General features: G+C 40.6%; 1 protein-coding gene across 5 annotated transcripts in view; it reads left to right on the top strand.

Annotated features, from left to right (window-relative positions):
* The window catches only part of LOC140482267 (sodium-driven chloride bicarbonate exchanger-like), a 281516-nt gene that overhangs the window by 226778 nt on the left and 32434 nt on the right, over positions 1-22304 (top strand). For all 5 annotated transcript variants that reach the window (XM_072579457.1, XM_072579456.1, XM_072579455.1 and 2 more), the window contains 7 exons: positions 3785-3898; positions 4874-5035; positions 6000-6251; positions 9666-9734; positions 18403-18576; positions 19125-19247; positions 21515-21582. In XM_072579457.1, coding sequence (XP_072435558.1) covers positions 3785-3898; positions 4874-5035; positions 6000-6251; positions 9666-9734; positions 18403-18576; positions 19125-19247; positions 21515-21582 — 962 coding nt within the window. The remainder of the gene's footprint in view (positions 1-3784; positions 3899-4873; positions 5036-5999; positions 6252-9665; positions 9735-18402; positions 18577-19124; positions 19248-21514; positions 21583-22304) is intronic.

The following is a 22304-nucleotide window of genomic DNA, read 5'->3' on the forward strand; positions in this document are numbered from 1 at the left end:
ACACCTCCAATTTTGGTGTCATCTGAAAACTTACTATCAATTCTCGAAGGTATGAAAGTAGATACGTCCCCTGGGCCTGATGGGATTTTTCTGAGAATTCTCTGGGAAGCTAGGAAGGAGATGGCTGAGCCTTTGGCCTTGATCTTTGAGTCATCATTGTCTGCAGGTTTAGTATGAGAGGACTGGAGGATTGTAAATGTTGTGCCCTTGTTCAAGAAAGGCAGTAGAGATAACCCAGGTAATCATAGACCAGTGAGCCTTACATCTGTTGTAGGAAAAGTTTTGGGAATGATTATAAGAGACAAGATTTATAAACATCTAGCAAGCAACAATTTGATTGGAACTAGTCAAATGGAGTCATCAAGGGCAGGTCATGTCTCACAAACCTCATTAGGTTTTTTGAGAAGGTGACCAAGCATGTGGATGAGGGTAGGGCAGTTGATGTGGTGTACATGGCTTCAGCAAAGCCTTTGATAAGGTTCCACATGATAGGCTGTTGGAGAAACTGCAGAGGCATGGGATTGAAGGTGAATTAGCAGTTTGGATTAGAAACTGGCTTTCTGTAAGAAGTCAACGAGTGGTGGTAGAAGGAAAATATTTAGTCTGAGGTCCGGTTACTTGTGGTATGCCACAAGGATCTGTTTTGGGACCACTGTTGTTTGTCATTTTTATAAACGATTTGGATGCAGGCATAAGTGGAAGGGTTAGTAAGTTTGCAGATGATACTAAAGTTGGTTGAGTAGTGGACAGTATGGAAGAATGTTGCAGGTTGCAGAGAGACTTGGATTAACTGCAGAATTGGGCTGAAAGGTGGCAAATGGAATTCAATGCAGACAAATGTGAGGTGATTCATTTTGGGAAGAATAACAGGAAGGCAGAATACTGAGTGAATGGAAAGATTCTTGGTAGTGAGGATGTGCAGACGTATCTTGGTGTCCATGTACATAGATCTCTGAAAGATGCCACCCAAAGTTGATAATGCTGTTAAGAAGGCATTACGGTGTGTCCGGTTTTATTGGAAGAGGGATTGAGTTCTGGAGTCCGTGATGTGATGCTGCAACTGTACAAAACACTACTGTGGCTTCACTTGGGGTATTGTGTGTAGTTCTGGTCACCCCATTACAGGAAGGATGTGGAACCATTGGAAAAGGTGCAGAGAAGACTTAACAGGATGTTGCCTGGTTTGCAGCAAAGGTCTTTTGAGGAAATGTTGAGGCACTTAGTTGTGTTCTCATTGGCGAGAACAGGCTAACAGAGAATTTAATAGAGACATACGAGATGATCAGGGGATTAGCTAGTGTGGACAGTAAGAGTCTTTTTTCCTAGGATGATGAAATCTGCTTGTACAAGGAGGCGTAGCTTCAAATTGAGGGGTGATAGATTTAAGGCAGATGTCAGAGGCAGGTTCTTTACTCAGAGTAGTAAGGGCGCGAAATGCCCTACCTACCAATGTAGTTGACTCAGCCACATCGGGGGCATTTAAACAGTCCTTGGATAAACATACGAAGATTGGTGGAGTTGTGGATAGGGAGGAGGGCTGTTGTTGGCTGCAAAGGGACTTAGATATGATGCAGAGCTGGGCTGAGGAGTGGCAGATGGAGTTCAACTCTGTCAAGTGTGAGGTTGTCCATTTTGGAAGGACAAATAAGAATGCGGAATACAGGGTTAACAGTAGCGTTCTTAGTAAGGTGGAGGAGCAGAGGGATCTTGGGGTCTATGTTCATAGATCTTTGAAAGTTGCCACTCAGGTGGATAGAGCTTGTAAGAATGCCTATGGTGTATTAGCGTTCATTAGCAGAGGGATTGAATTCAAGAGTCGTGAGGTGATGTTGCAGCTGTACAGGACCTTGGTTAGGCCACATTTGGAGTACTGTGTGCAGTTCTGGTCGCCTCATTTTAGGAAAGATGTGGAAGCTTTGGAGAGGGTGCAGAGGAGATTTACCAAAATGTTGCCTGGAATGGAGAATAGGTCGTACGAGGATAGGTTGAGAGTGCTAGGCCTTTTCTCATTGGAATGGAGAAGGATGAGGAGTGACTTGATAGAGGTTTATAAGATGATCAGGGGAATAGATAGAGTAGACAGTCAGAGACTTTTTCTCGAAGTACAACAGAGTGTTACAAGGGGACATAAATTTAAGGTGAAGGGTGGAAGGTATAGGGGGGATGTCAGGGGTAGGTTCTTTACCCAGAGAGTGGTGGGGGCATGGAATGTGCTGCCTGTGGGAGTGGCAGAGTCAGAATCATTGGTGACCTTTTAAGCGGCAATTGGATAGGTACATGGATAGGTGCTTAAGCTAGGACAAATGTTTGTCACAACATCGTGGGCCGAAGGGCCAGTTCTGTGCTGTATTGTTCTATGTTCTATGGATGATAATGGGATAGTGTCAGGTGATGGGCTTAGATTAGTCCACAGGTCGGCGCAACATCGAGGGCCGAAGGGCCTGTTCTGCGCTGTATTGTTCTATGTTCCACTGGTCACAGGCCTCCAGTCTGAAAACCAACCCTGCACTGCCACCCTCTGTCTTCTACCTTTGAGCCAGTTCTGTATCAAAATGGCCAGTTCTCCCTCTATTCCATGAGATCTAACCTTGCTAAGCATTCTCCCATGGGGAACCGAATTGAACGCCTTCCTGAAGTCCATATAGATCACATCTACCGCTCTGCCCTCATCAATCCTCTTTGTTACTTCTTCAAAAAAAACTTAACCAAGTTTGTGAGACATGATTTCCCACGCACAAAACCATGTTGACTATCCCTAGTCCCTTTCCAAATACATGTACATCCTGTCTCTCAGGATTCCCTCCAACAACTTGCCCACCACCGAGGTCAGGCTCACTGGTCTATAGTTCCCTGGCTTGTCCTTACCACCCTTCTTAAACAGTGGCACCAGGTTAACCAAACTCCAGTCTTCCGGCACCTCACCTGTGGCAAACGATGTTACAAATACAAGAGGCCCAGCAATCACCTTGCGAGCTTCACGCAGAGTTCTAGGATACACTTGATAAGGTCCTGGGGATTTATCCACTTTTAGGCATTTCAAGACATCCAGCACTTCCTCCTCTTAATATGGACATTTTTCAAGATGTCCTATCTATTTCCCTACATTCTATATCTTCCATGTCATTTTCCACAGTAAAAAGGATTTTGCTTGGAAACAGTTTACAAGGATGTTGGCCAGGGTTGGAGGCTTTGAGCTATAGAGAGAGGTTGAATAGGCTGGGGCTGTTTTCCTTGGAGTTTAGAAGGCTGAGGGGTGACCTTATCGAGGTTTATAAAATCATGACGGGCATGGATAGGGTAAATAGACAATGTGTTTTCCCTGGGTTAGATGAGTCCAGAACGAGAGGGCATAGGTTTAGGGTGAGATGGGAAAGATATGAAAGAGACTTAAGGGGCAACTTTTACATGCAGAGGGTGGTGCATGTGTGGAATGGGCTGTCAGAGGAAGTAGTGGAGGCTGGTACATTTGCAACATTTAAAAGGCATTTGGATGGGTATATGAATAGGGAGGGATATGGGCCAGGTGCTGGCAGTGGGAGTAGATTAGGTTGGGATATCTGGTCAGCATGGATGAGTTGGACCGAAGGGTCTGTTTTTGTGCTGTACATCTCTATGACTCTATCACAGTCTTCACTTCCTCCCTCTCCACATCATGACCAAGTCTATATGAGGTGCTCAAAACCTGCATTCCATTTATATCATTGTGCACACATTGTTCATTAAATTTCATGTTAATCTGAATCATGATAAGATATGACTGATAAATTTGATTTCATTGTCACAGGTACGATCAACAGTTAGTGATTTTGCTGTCTTTCTTAGTATCGTAACTATGGTTTTAATTGATTATGGTCTTGGGATACCATCGCCGAAGCTCCAAGTCCCCAGTGTTTTTAAGGTAACATAAAATTCAGTTTTGCAGTTACTATCATATACCATTTTACATAAAGTACTTTTAAAAAAATTGAACAAGGTATACTTACAGTATAAAAATGGCCATAGGGAGAGGTGCAGAATAAGTATTGACAAACTATGTCAGGACAGCTTCCCAATCTGTCCCTCAACTAAGTTACATTAACCAGAGATGGCAGTCGGCAGCTGATTCTGAATTAGTGGGAAGGCAACATATCCAAATTAGGCCCCAATCAATGTCCATCTTAATACAGGCTTGCAATTTTCCTGGCATTGTCTAGACATTGCTGATTTAGGGTTCAGCAATGGACTGGAGTCAGCATCAGAATGGAAGGCTTGAGTTAGGACTCAACTGAGTGTTAATTTTCCAGCAGTAAGTCACAACTGCATTTTATCCCCTAGTAGCAGCTATGCCCTACTTGAAGACTCATAACTACTCTAGTGCTTCCTTCCCATTGAAGTTGCCTCCGTGATGCTATTGTCACTCTTGCTAATGTTCAAGGAGAATGGTAGCCATCTCCATGAGCTATGTTGATTGAACCATCATCCCTGACACCACCAACTTAAACTGCATCATGAGGGTGATGCATGTTCATGCTTTTTCTTAGGGGGAGGTGTTGAAAATGTAATTTAAAAGTTATATTTTAGAATTTAACTGTTAGTTTCAGGAATTAATGTTTTAATTGTAGGTAATTTGGAAATATCTACCAGGATTCTTTGAAATGGAATAAGAATACTCCCTGTAATTTAAGAATAATGAGTAAATCAGGTTTTTCTGCAAGTGTGCCCTGAGTGCAATGTGAACTGCAAGATTATAAAGATTTTCACATAGATCACTTGCTTTATTACATGACTAAAGTTTAATTCAAAAATTAGAGTGTAGCAAGAGGAAAAATACTATAAACTGTAAAGTGGCTTACTTGCAAATATTTTGATGGTGACTTGATTTTTCTTGTTCCAGCCAACCAGAGATGACCGTGGTTGGTTGATTAATCCTTTGGGTCCAAACCCATGGTGGACTGTCCTTGCAGCTTTTATTCCGGCCCTCCTTTGCACTATTCTCATTTTCATGGACCAACAGATCACTGCAGTTATTGTCAACAGGAAGGAACACAAGTTGAAGGTGATTGTACACACTTGATCTTTGAAAAAATAACAAATTTTAATACCACAAATTTTAATTGTTTTGTCTACTTTGTGTGTTTTTTTTGTATGGCATGTCCTGGCTTATGCAGACTTAATTTAAAATTGAATCATAGAGTCATACAGCGTGGAAACAGACCCTTTGATCCAACCATTCCATGCCGAACATGGAAACGAGAGTTTCTGCCTGCTCCTGGTTCATATCTCTCCAAACATTTCCTATTCATGTACTTATCCAATGTTATTAATTTACACAATAGATGAAGCTTCTTAGACAGTACCTTACAAAATCATGACCTTTTATCACCTAGAAGAACATGGACAATAAATACATAGGAACCCCACTATCTGTAGGTTTCCCCTATTGGACAAACACCATCCACTTTGAAAATATATTGCCTTGGCATCTTCCCTTCATGTTCTCTGTTTCAGTTGGTTTCTGCTTTTAACAATATATTACTACCAGGTAGTACCTTCAGTTAATTAATTTTCTTCCTTTACAAGTTAATCCAAAGTTACATTGAATAAATCGTAGAATCCTGTTGCTTATTTGATGTTGAAATTAAAGTAAAATCAAAATGCTGAAGGTGGTGGAAATCTGAAATAAAAGCAAAACGTGCTGGAGAAAATCAGCAAGACTAGCAGCATCTTTGGAAAGAAAAACAGTTAATGTTTTGATTCTGACATGATTTCTTCAGAACTTTTTTCTGAAAGTGAAATGCCTAAGAAAGAGAATATTGGTTTTTATCATCGTACTAGCTGTTTGTCTCGGGCAATTTTAAGAACAAAGTTTTTTTTTCGCAGTTGTAGAAAGATGTTGTCCATTTAATTTCATCCTAAAATGATGTATTCCAAAAAATGATTTACCAAAGATAAAATATCAAATATACCATTTTGAAAACACAGGTATTTGACATTTTTGTTAACTCTTAATTGTTTCACAGAAAGGATGTGGTTACCATTTGGATTTGATAATTGTGTCCATCATGCTTGGAGTTTGCTCTATTTTGGGATTGCCCTGGTTTGTGGCTGCTACTGTGCTCTCCATATCACATGTCAACAGCCTGAAATTGGAGTCTGAATGTTCTGCACCTGGCGAACAGCCAAAATTCTTGGGTATCCATGAGCAACGAGTTACTGGCCTTATGATATTTGTCCTTATGGGGTTATCTGTCTTCATGACCTCTGTTCTACAGGTAATGTCAATGTATAATAGCTGGTCTTGACATTTCAAGCAAATAAATACTTGATTTGTAATAGAATCATCTACTAATTGGCTTTGAAACTGATAATACTTTAAATGAACATGCATGCAGAGTATTGATTGTGTAGAATTTTCTATTTAGATGTCTATTTAATATTTTCTAATTACTTTGTTAATCTTTCAAGTATAGGATTTTGTTTTTCTATTGATTGACAATTATTTTTTGGTAATGCTCTTTTTGCTACGAGCATTTTGAAATTTTCACACAAAAGTATTAGCATCTGAAATATTCTGCTAAAACAGTAGGGATTATATGATTTTTGACAATTAATGGATTTAATGAATATTGTTCTCGCAACATTCACCACATCGATACAAAATTAGACTACATGGGTTCTCTGACGATATTACTACCTAATGTACAATTGCTTAAAAGCCTACTTATACAAGCTTTGTCAGGTGCTCCCGATATGGCCATCTCTACATCGGGGAGGCCAAACATAAACTAAGGGAACGTTTCACTGAGCATCTCAGCCGGGCCTGCAGGGGTTGACCTAACCTCCCAGTCACCATCCATTTTAATTCTCCTTCCCACTTCCTTTCCGACATGGAAGGATGCTGGAAGAACACAGCAAGCCAGACAGCATCAGGAGGTGGAGAAGTCAACGTTTCAAGTGTCACTCTTCTTCAGGACTGGGGATGGGTGTTAGGGAGCTGAAGATAGAGAGGTGGTGGGGGCATGGTGGTGAGGTGGAGATACGTGAACACAGGTAGAAGGTATGACCTGGTTGGTTAAAGGGAGGAATAAATCTGGTAGGTGACTAGAAGGGAGGGTCAATGAGAGGAATGGAAGGGAGTGGGAGAGGATAGGAAGAGAGTCAGACAATGGAAAGGGAGATTATTTAAAAGTGGAGAACTCAATGTTGAGTCCTCTGGGTTGTAGGCTGTCCAGGTAGAAGGTGAGATGTTGTTCTTTCAATATGGTGATTTGTTGTGGTAGGGGAGGAGGCCAAGCATGGTCATGTCGGAAAGGGAGTGGGAAGGAGAATTAAAATGGATGGTGACTGGGAGGTTAGGTCAACCCCTGCAGGCCCGGCTGAGATGCTCAGTGAAACGTTCCCTTAGTTTATGTTTGGCCTCCCCGATGTAGAGATGGCCATATCGGGAGCACCTGACATAGTAAACTCGGTTGAAGGAGAGACAGGTGAACATCTGTCTCACCTGGAAGGACTGTTTGGGGCCCTAGATGGAGGTGAGGGGTGTTGGTGTATTGATAGATTTTGCATCTTTTCCGGTTGCAGGGAAAAGTACCTGATGATTCAGGGGGTGGGACGGTGTTGGTGGAGAAAGTGGTGCGAACTAAGGATTGGGGAAGAGATTGGCGGAAAGCAGAGAGGGGTGGGGAGGGTAAGATGTTCTTGGTGGTGGGGTTAGTGAAAGTGTTTTAAGGATGATGCATTGGATGTGGAGACTGTTGAGGTAGGAAGTAAGGACAAGGGGGACCCTGTCTTTCTTGCATTTAACGGGGGCGATGGTTTAGAGCGGTGGAACAGGGAATGAAGGCAGTGTGGTGGAGGGTTGTCTGGATGACAGAGGGGGGATAAGCACATTGTTCAAAATAGGTGGACATGTGGGATGTTTGGGAGTGAATTGTCTACCTTAGACTCCTGCATCTGCAGTTTTTATTTTGTCTAAGAGCCTACTTGGCTTGTTCAAATCATTCTTCTGTGACCCTGCTTACTTTGGCAACAGGAGCACTAAAATTTATCATGCTTTTAGACTAAAGTGAATGTTGGGTGGATTTCAGGGCCGAACTAATTTTGCAATCAGTGGAGGCCTAGCACTGAAATATATTTCCTCCCAGTATACACTTTAATCATGAAATTTGTGAAAGGATGTTCGGCAAAGTGTATGGTTCACATTACAAGGTATAGTGCAGTAAGTGACACTCAGAGGTAGCTCATTACACTCACAATTCCAGGTTCTATTCACAATATACAATTACAATAAAATATTAATGAGACAAGTAGCCTTGGCTGGCAAACTTTAATTTCTTGACTTCAAGTCTGAGTCACCCAATTTCAGTGGCACTCCAAGAAGCTGATGTTGGATCTTTTACCTGGACTGTTCCTGAACTGGAAGCTCTAAGAAGCCCAGGCAGCAAAATTAAAAAGATCTCAGATCAGTGGCCAGCATTTTTTTAGTAGCCACGTGGATATCTTATTGACTACAATTCTCAAACAGCAGGAAGAAGATAGTTAGACCAACAGTTGTGCTTGTAAGTTTCCTCTTGATTCCGAGCTTAACTCTCTGCTGGGGATTGAGTCTGCACCGTCATTTGGATTTGTGCATGCTAATAACATTACCACAATTATACAATGTTTGTGTTTGCTTATCTGTCTCTTGGAACAATACTGTGACATAATTTCATAGCCTGGAGCTGATTCACAGACTTCAATGTTATCGATTTAAGGTGATAAAAGTAATGAGAGATTTTTCTTTGCATGACTCCAAAATAATGTCTGACGTACGCAGGCAAATGATTGGTAAATGTGTACTAATCCCACTTCCCATTTTGTCTTTGTTCCATGTTACCACTCACTCAGTTTTTCTCTCTTTATTGGCTTCTGTACCAGGCACAGGGGCTGAATTTTAACTTCAAAGCAGGGAGTGGGATTCACAAAAATGCTGGCAAATACGGTATTATTGTTGGGGAGGTTTGGCAGATGCTAAGAGGAGGTAGGCTTGATGCCCCTAAAAAAAAAGTCCACCAAAGTGGAACTGTTGAAAGACCAACCTTTGTCTCAGTCTAAGTAAAAACAATAAGACTCTCTGGCCTTCACCTCTAATGCCTCTTAATCCCATGCCCAAGGGCCCTCATACCCTTTATGTCAAGATATGGCACCTGGATGCCAATCCAATCAATGTATAGAGCTGTGAGCCCCCATGATAATAGTATGTGTTTAAATAAATTTTTAAAAAATCTTTCTTATCTTTCTACTTTCTTGAAAAATGCTTTCACTACAGGCCAATAAAATCATCCAGACTTTTTAAAGTATCAATAACAGAAACTGTAAGTATCTGAAGCCTTTTTATCTTGTATAAAGCAATTGACACAACAGATCAGAGAGCCAAAGCTGTCAATCAGTGTTTCCCCTCAGTCTCATCTGTTTCAGCATACCTATGGATGTTTGGGCCCTTGGCCAAGCATGATTATGTATTTATGATCTGCTGGATATAAAGCAGTGGATGGAATGGGTGGTCTGCTGGATGTAAATTAGGTATGGAAGGTAGAAATCCTGATCTATATTGATATTTAACAGTTCAGTTCCAGCTTTTTGTACGGGTTGATATGGATATTAATCTTGCAACTGTTCTTAAACACACAGTTTTTTTTTTGTTTTAGTTCATTCCAATGCCAGTATTGTATGGAGTGTTCTTGTATATGGGCGCATCTTCTCTCAGAGGAATTCAGGTAAACATTTATGCATTTACACTTGCACGTCTTTCAAAAATGTAAAACTTTGTGTTTATTGAGATTTGCCAATGCTGAAAGTAATCCCAAATGTACGCATCAACATTGTTAACATGGGTTATCATTGACCAGAAATCCAACTAGATGAACCATATAAATACTGTGGCTACAAGACTAGGTTATAGACAGGAAATTCTGAGCAAGCAACTCACCGCCTGACTCATCAAAGCCTGTCCATCATTTTGATTTGATTTATTATTGTCACGTGTACCTAAGTACAGTGAGGAGTTTTGTTTTTGCATGCAGTACAGGTAGATCATGACATACAAAGATTATAGGGTGATTGAACAGAGGTAAATAAAGACACAGCTTCAAAGAAAGTGCACAAAGAGCAAGATCAATATTAAATTTGAAATTAGAGAGGCCCATTCAGGAGTCTAATAATGGTGGAGAAGAAGCAGCTTTGAACCTGTTGGAGTTTTTTTGTGGTTAAGATTTTGTATCTTCTAGGCGAAAGTGAGTACTGCAGATCAGAGTCAAGATTAGAGTGGTGCTGGAAAAGTACAGCAGATCAGGCAGCATCCGAGGAATAGGAAAATCGATGTTTCGGGCAAAAGCCCTTCATCAGGAATGACTTTTATATTTTCTGTCTGACAGAAGAGGTTGGAAGAGATTATAATGGGATGGGAGGGGACTTTGACAATGTTGGCTACCTTTCTGAGGCTTCGCAAAGTGTGGGTGGAGTCAATGGGTGAAAGGTTGGCTTCATCAACAAGGCACTTGAATAGTGTATGATGGAATACTTTCCACTTGTGTGGGTATGTGCAACTCCACCAACACTCGAGTAGCTCAGTACCGTCTAGGACAAAGTAACCAGCTTTATCAGTACCCTATCCATCACTTTAAACATTCACTTCCTCTGCTACTAGTTCACAATGACAGCAAAGTGTATTATCTTCAACATACAACAGATCAACTTGTCATAATTACCTCAATACAACCTTACAAACCTGTGACCTCGTGAACTGGAAGATCAAAAATCAGCAGGTATATGGGAACATCACCATCAGTACATTCCTCTCCATGCCATGCTTCCCCTGTCCTGGAAGTATGTTACTATTCCTTCATTATTCTGGGTCAAAAACCTTGAACCCGCCCCTTTACTGCAATGTGAGGAATGATATCACTTTTTCTTCATCCAGCTATTATTAGGCTTTAAAAAGTATCTTTAAAGACTATTTGTTTTAGATTCTGACTTTTACTCTATAAGTAAAAGACTTGTAAAAGATTTACCAGTTGAATTCCTAGTTACTTATTCTGTCTCTGTCTCACTCTAATCATATGATTTACTCTGACTCTGATATTTTCAACATGTGATAAACCCGCTGTGTAGAAGTAATTTCTCATTTGCAAGAAGGTCCATGCTTTTACAAGAAATGGCAGTGAACAGCATGTCGAGATGATGTTTTGTTAACATAATCTATTCAGCAAATTTTAGCAGTAAAAATGGAAGAACCATTGGGAATTTGCATCTCCTGAGGCCTGTTGAGGAAAGGGCTGTCAGCATCATGATTTTTTGTGAGATAAAGGTTATGACATCTGATGGTGCTCAGACATTGAGAATGATGTTATGCTCCCACATTTTGCCACTTCTGGAAACCGAGCTCACCCTAATGTTTCTTAATGGTATAATGACCAAGCTGCTGATGGTGTGACCATCGATGTCTTACTTCACACCCCAACCCACTTTCTTTACACTGACCCTTTTCCTTCTGATCTTCTGCTTTCAGCAACCTAAGAGCTGTTGCTTTCTGAGCCATAGCAGCCCAACGAAGAATAGAGAACCACAGCACAATACTGATGAAGAAGCCCAATTAATGGATGTAATATTCATGGCCATCAGATACTGGCACTGCATGAACTTTGAATGCTAATATTATTTGGGATCAGCACATGGTGTAGTATGAGTGGGCTGCAGTCAGGTTGTGTTGAATGATGTCGCTTTGCCAATTCACCAGAGGGCAATGTTACAGATAATTTCTGCTGGAGAGAATTCAGGTGAGGAACTCAATGGGGCCACATACTGGAGAATGGTTGTGGGCATGAACATTGAGGTACTGTAGGAAATTAGAAATTGCTGGAAAAGCTCAGCAGGTCTGGCAGCATCTGTGGAGGGAAATCAGAGTGCCCCTTCCTCAGAACTGACATACTGTGGGTATTGGTTGACTGTCAGACAGACTTCAGTCACTGTCAAGGAGTATGAAGGGGCCTGGCCTCTAGTTGGCAGAAGGTACATTGGAGATTTTGCCCTTTCTGTAACCATTGCTCCAGTCTCATATCGCGCTGAAGAGCAGAAGCGATACCAACGGTGTTCTAGCTACCTGTTGCAGCCTTTGTATGAAGAGGTCAACGTGTGAGGATTCTCTGTCAAATCTGGGATTTCATTACATCTCCATGAACACTCTGTAGTACTTACAAACCTTCTGCAGTCGGGTATGTTCTTCAAACTTACATTACCTGCAAAGTTAAAGTATTGCTAGTGCAGGGTCTACCTTATAGTCCAGGGATTGCTTTGTTTAAAATTCAATCAATGGATTACATCATCCAGGTTGGGAATTCTGGTATAATGTTAACCAGTGACTTCAGGTAAGCTATCGGTCTGAGCTTCAAGTACAAATTTGTGGAGGTTCGTGAATGTATCTCCTCAAGAGGCAATGCCATGTGGGCTGTGTCAGAAGCAGCTTGTCTTGTACTGCACACCTCTAGGAGAGTGCAAGGCCTTATTGGTTTATTCTTGTTTCTTAAAAGCACTCTACTTACCAAATCTTTTCTTGCTTCAGACAGTACATATCCTGTCACTGATACTGTGGCAAGGTGGGGGAGAGGATAGCCCTGAAAAAGTAGATAATGAATCATAATGCACAATCAATCTGTTCAATCTAATGCAAACCAATTTTGTGTTGCCTGCTTATTTGAATTCCTGCATGCAAGGAGCACAGACCACTCTTCAGCAGAAGGCCCAATCCTGTAACGTCCTAAATAAATTACACTTAGTCACCAAATCATAAAGCTTCCTGAGACAGCAACTTTCAGCACCTATCAATCATCTGAAATCACAAAGGCAGCAGATGCATACAAAAGCTACTTTGAGCCATACACCATATTAACTGGAAAATATATTGCTGTTCTTTCACGTACTGGGTCATAAATCTTGGAATTCCCTTCCTAACAGCACTGGGAATATAGCTAGACCACAAATGCTGCAGCAGATGAACACAGCAGCTCATCAGCATCTTCTCCATGTGAAATTTGGGATGGGCAATGAAGATTGATCAAGCCTGCAACACCCACGTACTGCATAAAAATAAGACTGAGAAATTTGTCTCTCTTGAAAGGCATTGGGCTTCACAACCAGAGGCAGCAACTACTTGGAAGTGGGTTGAGTGTATTTGCATATCCTGTCTTCCAGGGAATAGATTGTTGCTCACTTCTGGATGCTTGTTTCTGAGGTCACAGCTGGCAGTGTAGCTGCAACTATCAAAGATAATGTTATGTTCACACCTAAATCGTCATCTCACCTTCTATTTTTAGCGCATTCCAAAATCTCTTCTACGTTCCACGGCCCAGATAGTATGATTTTACATCCCTAACATTCACCCCAGCAACCCCTAACAAAAGACTGCAGCACAGCTTTGTCTTTGTGCCTTTTCCATTTCAGATATTCAAGCACTACAGCTTGGCCACACAATAGAATACAAATAAAGAATAATGGTGAATACATAGTCACTGGATCAGACATTAAAAATGGCCATAAAATGGTATCTGTCAGTGGTGAGACGTTAGAAATAAATGTGCCTCAGCCATAGAGTCATAGAATTGTGGAGCACAGAAACAGACCCTTCGGTCCAACTTGTCCACGCCGATCAGATATCCTAAATTAATCTAGTCACATTTGCCAGCATTTGCCCCATGCTCCTCTAAACCCTTCCTTTTCATATACCTATCCAGATGCCTTTTAAATGTTGTAATTTACCAGCTACCACCATTCCTCTGCCAGCTCATTCTATACACAGTCCACCCTCTGCATAAAAAAGTTGCTACTTAGGTACCTCTGAAATCTTCCCCTCACACTTTAAACCTATGCCAACTCATTTTGGACTCGCATACCCAGGAAAAATCCATACCTATTCACTCTATCCATGCCTCTCGTGATTCTATAAACTTCTCAGCCTCTGACATTCCACGGAAAATAGCCCCAATCTGTTCAGCCTCTCCCTATAGCTCAAACCCTCCAACGCTGGCAACATCCTTGCAAATATTTTGTGAAACTTTTCAAGTTTAACAACATCTTTCTTATAGCAGGGACTCCAGAATTTTAGACAGTATTCCAAAAGAGGCCTAACCAACATCTTGTACAACCATAACATGCCATCCCAACTCCTCCACTCAATGCACTGACCAGTAAAGGCAAGCATACCAAATGCCTTCCTCACCATCCTGTCTACCTGTGACTCTACCTTCAAAGAACTATGAACCTGCAATCCAAGGTCTCTTTGTTCAGCAACACTCTCCAGGCCCCTACCATTAAGTATGTAAGTCCTGTCCAGATTTGCCTTGGCAAAATGCAACACCTCACATTTATCTAAACTAAACTCCACCTGCAACTCCTTGGCCCATCAGCCCATCTGATCAAAGTTCCAATCTACTCTGAGATAATCTTCGTCATTGTCCATTACACCATCAATCTTGGTGTCATCTGTAAACATCTTAACCATTCCTTCTATATTCCATTCCAAATGATTTATATAAATGACAAAAAGCAGTGGACTCAGCACTGATCCTTGTGACACACCACTGGTCACAGGCCTCCAGACTGAAAAAAGGTTCTGCATGTCCAACCTCTGTCTCTGACTTTCAAGCCACTGTTGTATCCAAATGGCTAGCTCTCCCTGGATTCCATGCGATCTAAGCTAACCAGTCTACCATACGGAACCTTGCTGAGGTCCATATAGACAATGTCCACCATTCTGCCTTCATCAATCTTCTTTGTCACTTCTTCAAAAAGCTCAATCAACTTTCATGGAAGAGGAGAAAATAATGTGGATTCCAGCTCATCAATGGGTTCCACTGAACAAGACTGAAATGAGGGACTTGAAAAGACAGCCAATAGAAGATGGCTGATGGGTGTATGCTATGACATGCATGGTACATTAAGAAGCCTTCATCCAGATCCACAGGAGCATGCTTGCATCCAGAGCACTATCTTGATGCTAGATCTTGTACAGAGCGAGGAATGCATTCTTTCCAGCATGAAGGTGGTGGCCCATTTTGTTCAAACATTAATGGGTTTGACCATGATATTGTGTTTGATGGTTGATGATGCAACCTTCATTGCAAATCGGCCAAACCAACATTAGAGATTTTGATACACAAATTTAACTTGTTGGGTTGCCAGCTGAGGTTGCTGTTGTGGATTGCAGTGTGCAAAAAGATCACCAGATGTCACAGCAGTTCATTAGCCCATCAGATTCCTAGGTACATTTCATTGGGTGAATTGGTAGCTGTGATTCTGTGGAACATGTTGCCACCTCTTAAGATAGTGTTCATCCTTTATTACTTGCCACTCTGTCAATGTCCTTACTGTATCCGGTCAGGCAGCCACCATGCTAGGATGGTGAAGTCCACAGCTGAGCATAGCATTTCCTGTAATCTTTGCAATTTGAAGAAATGTTGAAAAGCACTTTACAGTAACCACCGGAAGAAAAACATCTCATCAATCTTGAGGGGTCTCAGATCAAAACAAATTCAAGACAACTGAATCTTCAATCCAGGTAGTACTGCAGCTTCAGAAACAGGTGCCCATTACTTACAACAGAATATAAAGTTAAAAATCACACAACACTAGGTTATAGTCCAACAGGTTTACTTGGAAGCACACTAGCTTTCGGAGCGACGCTCCTTCATCAGATGATACTATCATCACTATCATCTGATGAAGGAGCGTCGCTCCGAAAGCTAGTGTGCTTCCAATTAAGGAGGTAAAAACAATGACTGCAGATGCTGGAAACCAGATTCTGGATTAGTGGTGCTGGAAGAGCACAGCAGTTCAGGCAGCATCCAAGTAGCTTCGAAATCGACGTTTCGGGCAAAAGCCCTTCATCAGGAATAAAGGCAGTGAGCCTGAAGCCTGGTGTTGTATGATTTTTAACTTTGTACACCCCAGTCCAACACCGGCATCTCCAAATCATGACAGAATATAAATGTCAGCTTGTCATATTTAGGGAAAATCTTCAATCCTCAGCATATGCATGCCAAGAAGAATCATGACATGTCAAGAAGCTAATAAAACATTATCCAGAGGGAAAGAGAGCCCTGAGTCCAAAGTGGATCATGTTACTATTAAACATACAGAACCTATTGATCCGTTAAGATGGCAGCAGGAGGCTGCAAGAGAAACCCTTCAGCAAGTGATGGAAAGAGTTTTGTCAATCAAAGCTAGCAAACTCAGTGTTCACAGCTTCATCGAGACACTTATTGGATTTGTCAAGTTTAAAGTTGAACATAGGAACAAGCTAGTTCTTGCTCTCTCTCTTGTGTTTCTTTTAGAATTTCAAATGATTGATCATTAACCTTTCTTCAACTAGATGCTCAATGTGACCTTAGAATTCTGAACATTTCTGTGCAAAAGGCATTTTCCTCTTCCAAAGTATCTTACTGTTTTGTCACTTGGATGAGAATACTAGTTGTCTGGGTGCACATATTTTTTTCACTTTCAGTCTGCAAGGCTTATTTGTATTATTTTTCAGCTAACAGTCGAACGTTTAGTTCAATAATCTCACAGAGTACGGTAGATTCTTGACTAACTAGGGAGTCAACAGTTATGGGAGGCAGCCAGGAAAGTGGAGTGATATCACAATCAGATCAGCCATGATTTTATTGAAGATGGAGCAGGCTTGAGGAGCTAAATGGCCTCCTGCTTCCATTTCTTATGTTGAACTAGGCTTTGACAAATGAACAAAGTGATTTATCAGTTTAAGTCTACTTTATTTTGGATTCACTATTAAAACTAGTTATATTAAAATTTAACTCCATTCTTTATACGAGGGTGGGCTGGCCACAGAGCTCAAATTGTCTTCAGTCTTAATAGTACCCTTGGTATTTCGCTGTATGGACTAAAGTGTTTGCTCTTTCTTATAGAAGAAGCATTCAAAACAAGTCCACTTGTGTCATAATCTGAACAGTTATATTTAGCAATTGTGTTGATGCATTTTTTTTTCTGTGAAAACTATGGATTTCTGCCAACTGATCTTGAAACTATAGTGACATTAATTAGCTAATGTGAAGGTGGGTATTATCCTCAACTTTATTGCGGCTGCTGTATTTCAGATAATAGCCTTACATATTTGCAAAACATCACTATTAGAATTATACCGGTATATCAAATAATTGACAGATACCTTGTTAACTCAAGTCAGAAATGTAACTATTTTCCCAATAAAAAGCAGCCAATTTCATAAAAGACCCATGCACTTCTGTTATCTATGAATTCTCCAGAAGTATTAATGGTGTTATGTATGTGTACATATAATTCCATATTTCCCTTGTCACCCCTTTCTTGAGAACAAAAGGAGTTCTACACCATGAATGTGCATCTCATGTGTGACTGCTATCACAGAATCAGGACATTCTGCTGCTCTGGAGCTATCATGATTCCTTATTCCATGGTGATTGTTTGTGCCACCATCATTATAAGGGACAGGGAGATTCATTGGACAGCCACCCAGGTCAATGGTAATTGACTGGAACTCTGGTTCTTGATTGTTTGGAGGAACCAAAATATAAGATCTGAAGAGAATGTGAAGGAAAGGGAATTGTACCTTTACTTTAGGTATAGCTATTGAGCATGTGAAAATGGAGCTATGAAGTTGTGACATCAGATCCCATTGGATTGGAGTTTGGGTCTATAAGCTTCAAAGAAGACATTTCTCCTAGCATCCTTCATTCAGTAGTAATGCTCAATGAAACATTTTGCTGTTCATTCACAAGAGTGTAGATCTCAAATTATGAGAGAGGGCAGTGTGAGGATCATGTTGGTACACATCATTGTGATAGAAAGGAAAATGTATGGATATCTCAACAAATCCGGAGAAGTATTGAAATACTGATGACTAAAGGATGAAGGGAATTAAAATGATTAGAGCGTTCCTTATATTGCTCTTCCCTTATGAAAGCTGCTACAACGGGATGGACAATTGAAGCTCGCTATTTGTATCATTATGCTAGGTGTACAACAAAAGACCTTCACAATTACTTTCTATCTTGTAACAAGACCAATCAATACATCTATATTTCTCCACAAGAACTTTATTCTGCCTAATTCTAAATTTACTGTCATTACATATTTGAGTAGCATAATGCAAATTTTTATGCATGCAAATATAAAATCGTAGCTGAGTTATATCATTTTTATTCCAAATACTTTATCTATTTTTTGACTTTTAAAAATTGCAGAACCATAAGAATATTCTGGGAGTAATTGAAATATATTTTAAGCAATATTTATGCCACAGAGAGAAAATCCATAACTGGCACCCCTTGAATATTAGTATAAAGCTTGAATCAACTTCAAACTACAAATTATACAGGGTGGTATTTATCTTTTTTACAGTTATTTGATCGGTTGAAACTCTTTGGGATGCCTGCAAAACACCAACCAGACTTCATCTACCTACGACATGTGCCTCTTCGGAAAGTTCACCTCTTCACTGTGATTCAGGCTTCTTGTTTGATTATCCTTTGGATAATAAAAGCTTCTCGGGCTGCCATTGTTTTTCCTATGATGGTATGAACCTATTAATAATAAAGTTACCTCCAAATTATTTTGGAAATGAAATCAAAATGCAAATGAAGTTATTAATTCTACTTAAAATTATTTTAGTGACAATGCATTAAATTTAAGATATGCAATTATTATATTGATTTAGTTCATCAAACCCTTAAAAATAAATATTTACTAAATATGCTCACAAATTAAACTTTTTACATGCATTTTTGAGTGTATAATGTAAACAGGAAATTATTTAAAAGTGCAAATACGTGGAAGATTTGTTGCACTTTTGAAACAATAGAGTTACTTCTACAACAAAAGCAATGTACTGCAGGTACTGAAAACCTGAAATAAAAGGAAAAAATTGTGCATGTCTGGCACAAGTGTCGTGTTGGACTCAGGACTTTAACTCTGATTCTCTCTCCACAGATGATGCTAGGAATTCTGGGTTCCTCTAGCACTTTCAGAGGTTATTTCTCAGTTTCACAGTTATGGTTTTCCATGCTAAAAACATCTTTAGTTTTCTCTTATATTAGTGACTGTTGAAGTTTGATATATTACAGGTATTGGCCCTCGTGTTTGTCCGAAAACTGATGGATTTCATCTTCACTAAGCGAGAGCTGAGCTGGCTAGATGATGTGATGCCTGAAAGTAAAAAGAAAAAATTAGAAGATGAAGAAAAAGAAGTAAGAGAATTGAGGGAGGGTTTTCCTTGTTTACACTGACTATTTTGGGGGTCGCATTAGGATAGTCAGAAGAGGACAGATAAACAATGTCCCACCTGTTAAAATTATACCAAGTTTACATCCTGCCTTATTTTCAAATGAATGAATCTGGTATCATTTGAATGACTTAGCTTAGAAGGGTTGCTGTGTCTTAATGTGTCTGTCTCACCATTTTTTGCCGTTTTGGTCTTTATTTAGTCCTAAACTTTACTATTTAGTTGTCCTTGCCCCTCTCTTCAATTGTCATGCTATCTTTCACTACTCTCTTCTGAGGTAATCTCCCCTTCCAGTTCCCTACCTCAATCTTTCAGCTACTTGCCAACCTACCTGCTCTCTTACTACTGTGCAAAGTTTGCTTTCCTTCTAGTACCCATGCTTATGGATCCTACCCATCCAACTCATTCCTTCTCCTCTATCGTCCACTGCAGACTTTGCCAGCTGATCGACTGATACCGCCCTTCCACACACCACCCTCCAGAATGTCCATTCATTTGTCTGCAAGTTCCTTGCTATTCATTACTTTATAATAAATTTAAGGCCCTCACCGCCACATATTAAAGTGGTGGACCATATGAAGTTAGGAGTCTGCCTGCTGTCTTTTACACCACCCCAATTGTGTCTACATTGGATGGGCAAGGCGTCAAGCTGTCCTTGCCCCGTTTTTGCTCTTAAATGACCAATTACTTCCTACTCTATAGGGAAGAATTGTGGATACTTCCTTTAAGGATTTCCTACATCCACTTTCTGTGCTCACTGGGCTTTGCTGGATAGGGCTATGCAAAATCAATAAACTTAACTGGCAAATAAAATGCATTACAATCAGTGATCAGACAAGGAGTGTTAACTGACTAGCCAGCAGCTCTCTAGGACAGATCATCTCCCAGATGGGGGCAGTGCTCCCAGTCTACCTGAATTACTGCTTACCTGTCTTAATCTCGTGGTTGGGCAGCTAGGTTTAAGGTGGACAGATTTGCCAACTGAGAAGTCTGTGGTCATGGTTGGGGGTGTAAGCAAAATGCCCCTTGTAAAACATACCTCCACATTCACATCATAGCCTGGTGGCTGAGACATAATGACTTCTTTCCCAAAATAAAACCTCTTGTTAACCACTGGCCTTGTCCAGACAATTATGGACTTGTGTGTGTGCAGGCTCACATGAAAACTGCCTTTAAGTGTACTCAAGTAAGTGTTGTGCTTTTGTGGATACACATTGTATACTTTTCTCAAATGTCTTGAATATATATGGAGAATGTGAGGATTGCAGACTCTGGAGACACAGAGTTGAAAACGGTAGCACTGGAAAAGCACAGCAGGTCAGGCAGCATCTGAGGAGCAGAAGAGTCAATGTTTTGGGCATGTGCCCAAAATGTCGACTCTCCTGCTCCTCAGATGCCGCCTGACACGCTGAGCTTTTCCAGCGCCATCCTTTTTGACTCTTGAATATGTATGTTAATCCTTGGGAATATTCCCGAGTATTGCTTGCATTTTTTACTAAATTGGTACATTATCAGTAGCACACTGTCTTTTCCATTGCTGTTATGGGGAGGGAGTTTGGTGTAACATTTTGCTGGTTGCTTCTGATGGGCACAGGACACTAATGAAGAAAGTAACCATTTTTCTTTTCCAGCTCTAGCCTAAGATGTTGAAACAACAGTCTGGCTTCCTTCAATGCAGCTGGGGCTAGCAGGGTTATTATGGCAAGTCCTGAAATAGATCTTTAATTGGCCATTAACTGGTCAGTTAAGGGCCTCAGTAACTGGCAGGTAGCTCAGCTCGTTGATGATTTACCTGCTGTCTGTTTTACAGATGGATCAAGATGGGGCAGGAAGCTAACTGTTCTATTTTATATAACCCTGACCTGCAAATGAGTCATCTGTGGGCAGAAAAATTCTCCCTCATTATTTTGTTATTTTTGAATGCAGCACAATTGTCCTGCAATGAAACAGAGCCAGTTGGCATAAATTGCCAAGATTGTACTGCCTCCTGGCATAAAGAGCCTGATTTGGAGCAAGCTTCAATAACAAGTAGTGGTTCCACTTGGTATTCACTTACATTTCAAGAAGCATAACCCAGAAAGATAGCTTGGGTTCAGTAACAGTCCTCGACAGAAGTCCAATGATCAAATTGCATCGAAATGGGGAGGGGGAAAATGACACCCAAACTCTGACATGCCATTTATTTGTTCAAGTGAATTGATATTAACAGTTTGGTCTTTATTAATTCCTAAGGAAGAACAAATAATGTTGACAATAGAAGAAGAAGGAACAATTCAGTTACCTTTGGACGGAGGTTACAGGTAGGATTTTATAGAAAGAATATATAAAGCATTTCTTTGAAATACTTTTTTTACTTGACAGCTAATAAAATCTCTACACTTTTTTAATTCTACTGTCATCAAACAGCAGGCTGTAGTTTATAAACCAGCATGTAAGAAGAATGAAGGACTGATTTCCCTGTTGTCCCAGAAAATGGACAGCTGACAATGTATCCAAATCCCATAGTGCTTGTAGTGTTCACAGTCCATGTGCATTTGGTAGATCATGGTATTTTGCATAATTAGTTATATCTCCTGCAGGATTTCCACTTATGCACAGCTCACCTGCCGGCTTCATAGATATGTAGCTGTGAGACTGACGGGCAGCAACATGTGGCTTGTTAAAAAAATGGTAGCCATGATGTGGAGGTCCCAGCGTTGGACCAGGGTGGACAAAGTCAGAAGTCACACAAACCCAGGTTAGAGATAAACAGGTTTATTTGAAATCACAAGTATTCAGAACACTGTTGCTTTGTCAGGTGAGGTTGAAGGAAGCGCTCAGGCATCGAATTTACATGTAGAAAGGTAATGGCAAGATAATCCCAGGTAATTAGGGATGTAGAAAGATAAGTACAAATGGCGTTAGTGGCATGTAGACAGGCTGAATAACTAGCCTTTGCAGATGATCAAAGTGTCAAAAGGTGTGAGTAAAATGTCGATAGCTGAATAGCAAGTGACGGGATGACCTATGATCCGATTAATAA

Source organism: Chiloscyllium punctatum, chromosome 10, assembly GCF_047496795.1.
Source record: "Chiloscyllium punctatum isolate Juve2018m chromosome 10, sChiPun1.3, whole genome shotgun sequence".
NCBI classification, from domain to species: Eukaryota; Metazoa; Chordata; class Chondrichthyes; order Orectolobiformes; family Hemiscylliidae; genus Chiloscyllium; species Chiloscyllium punctatum.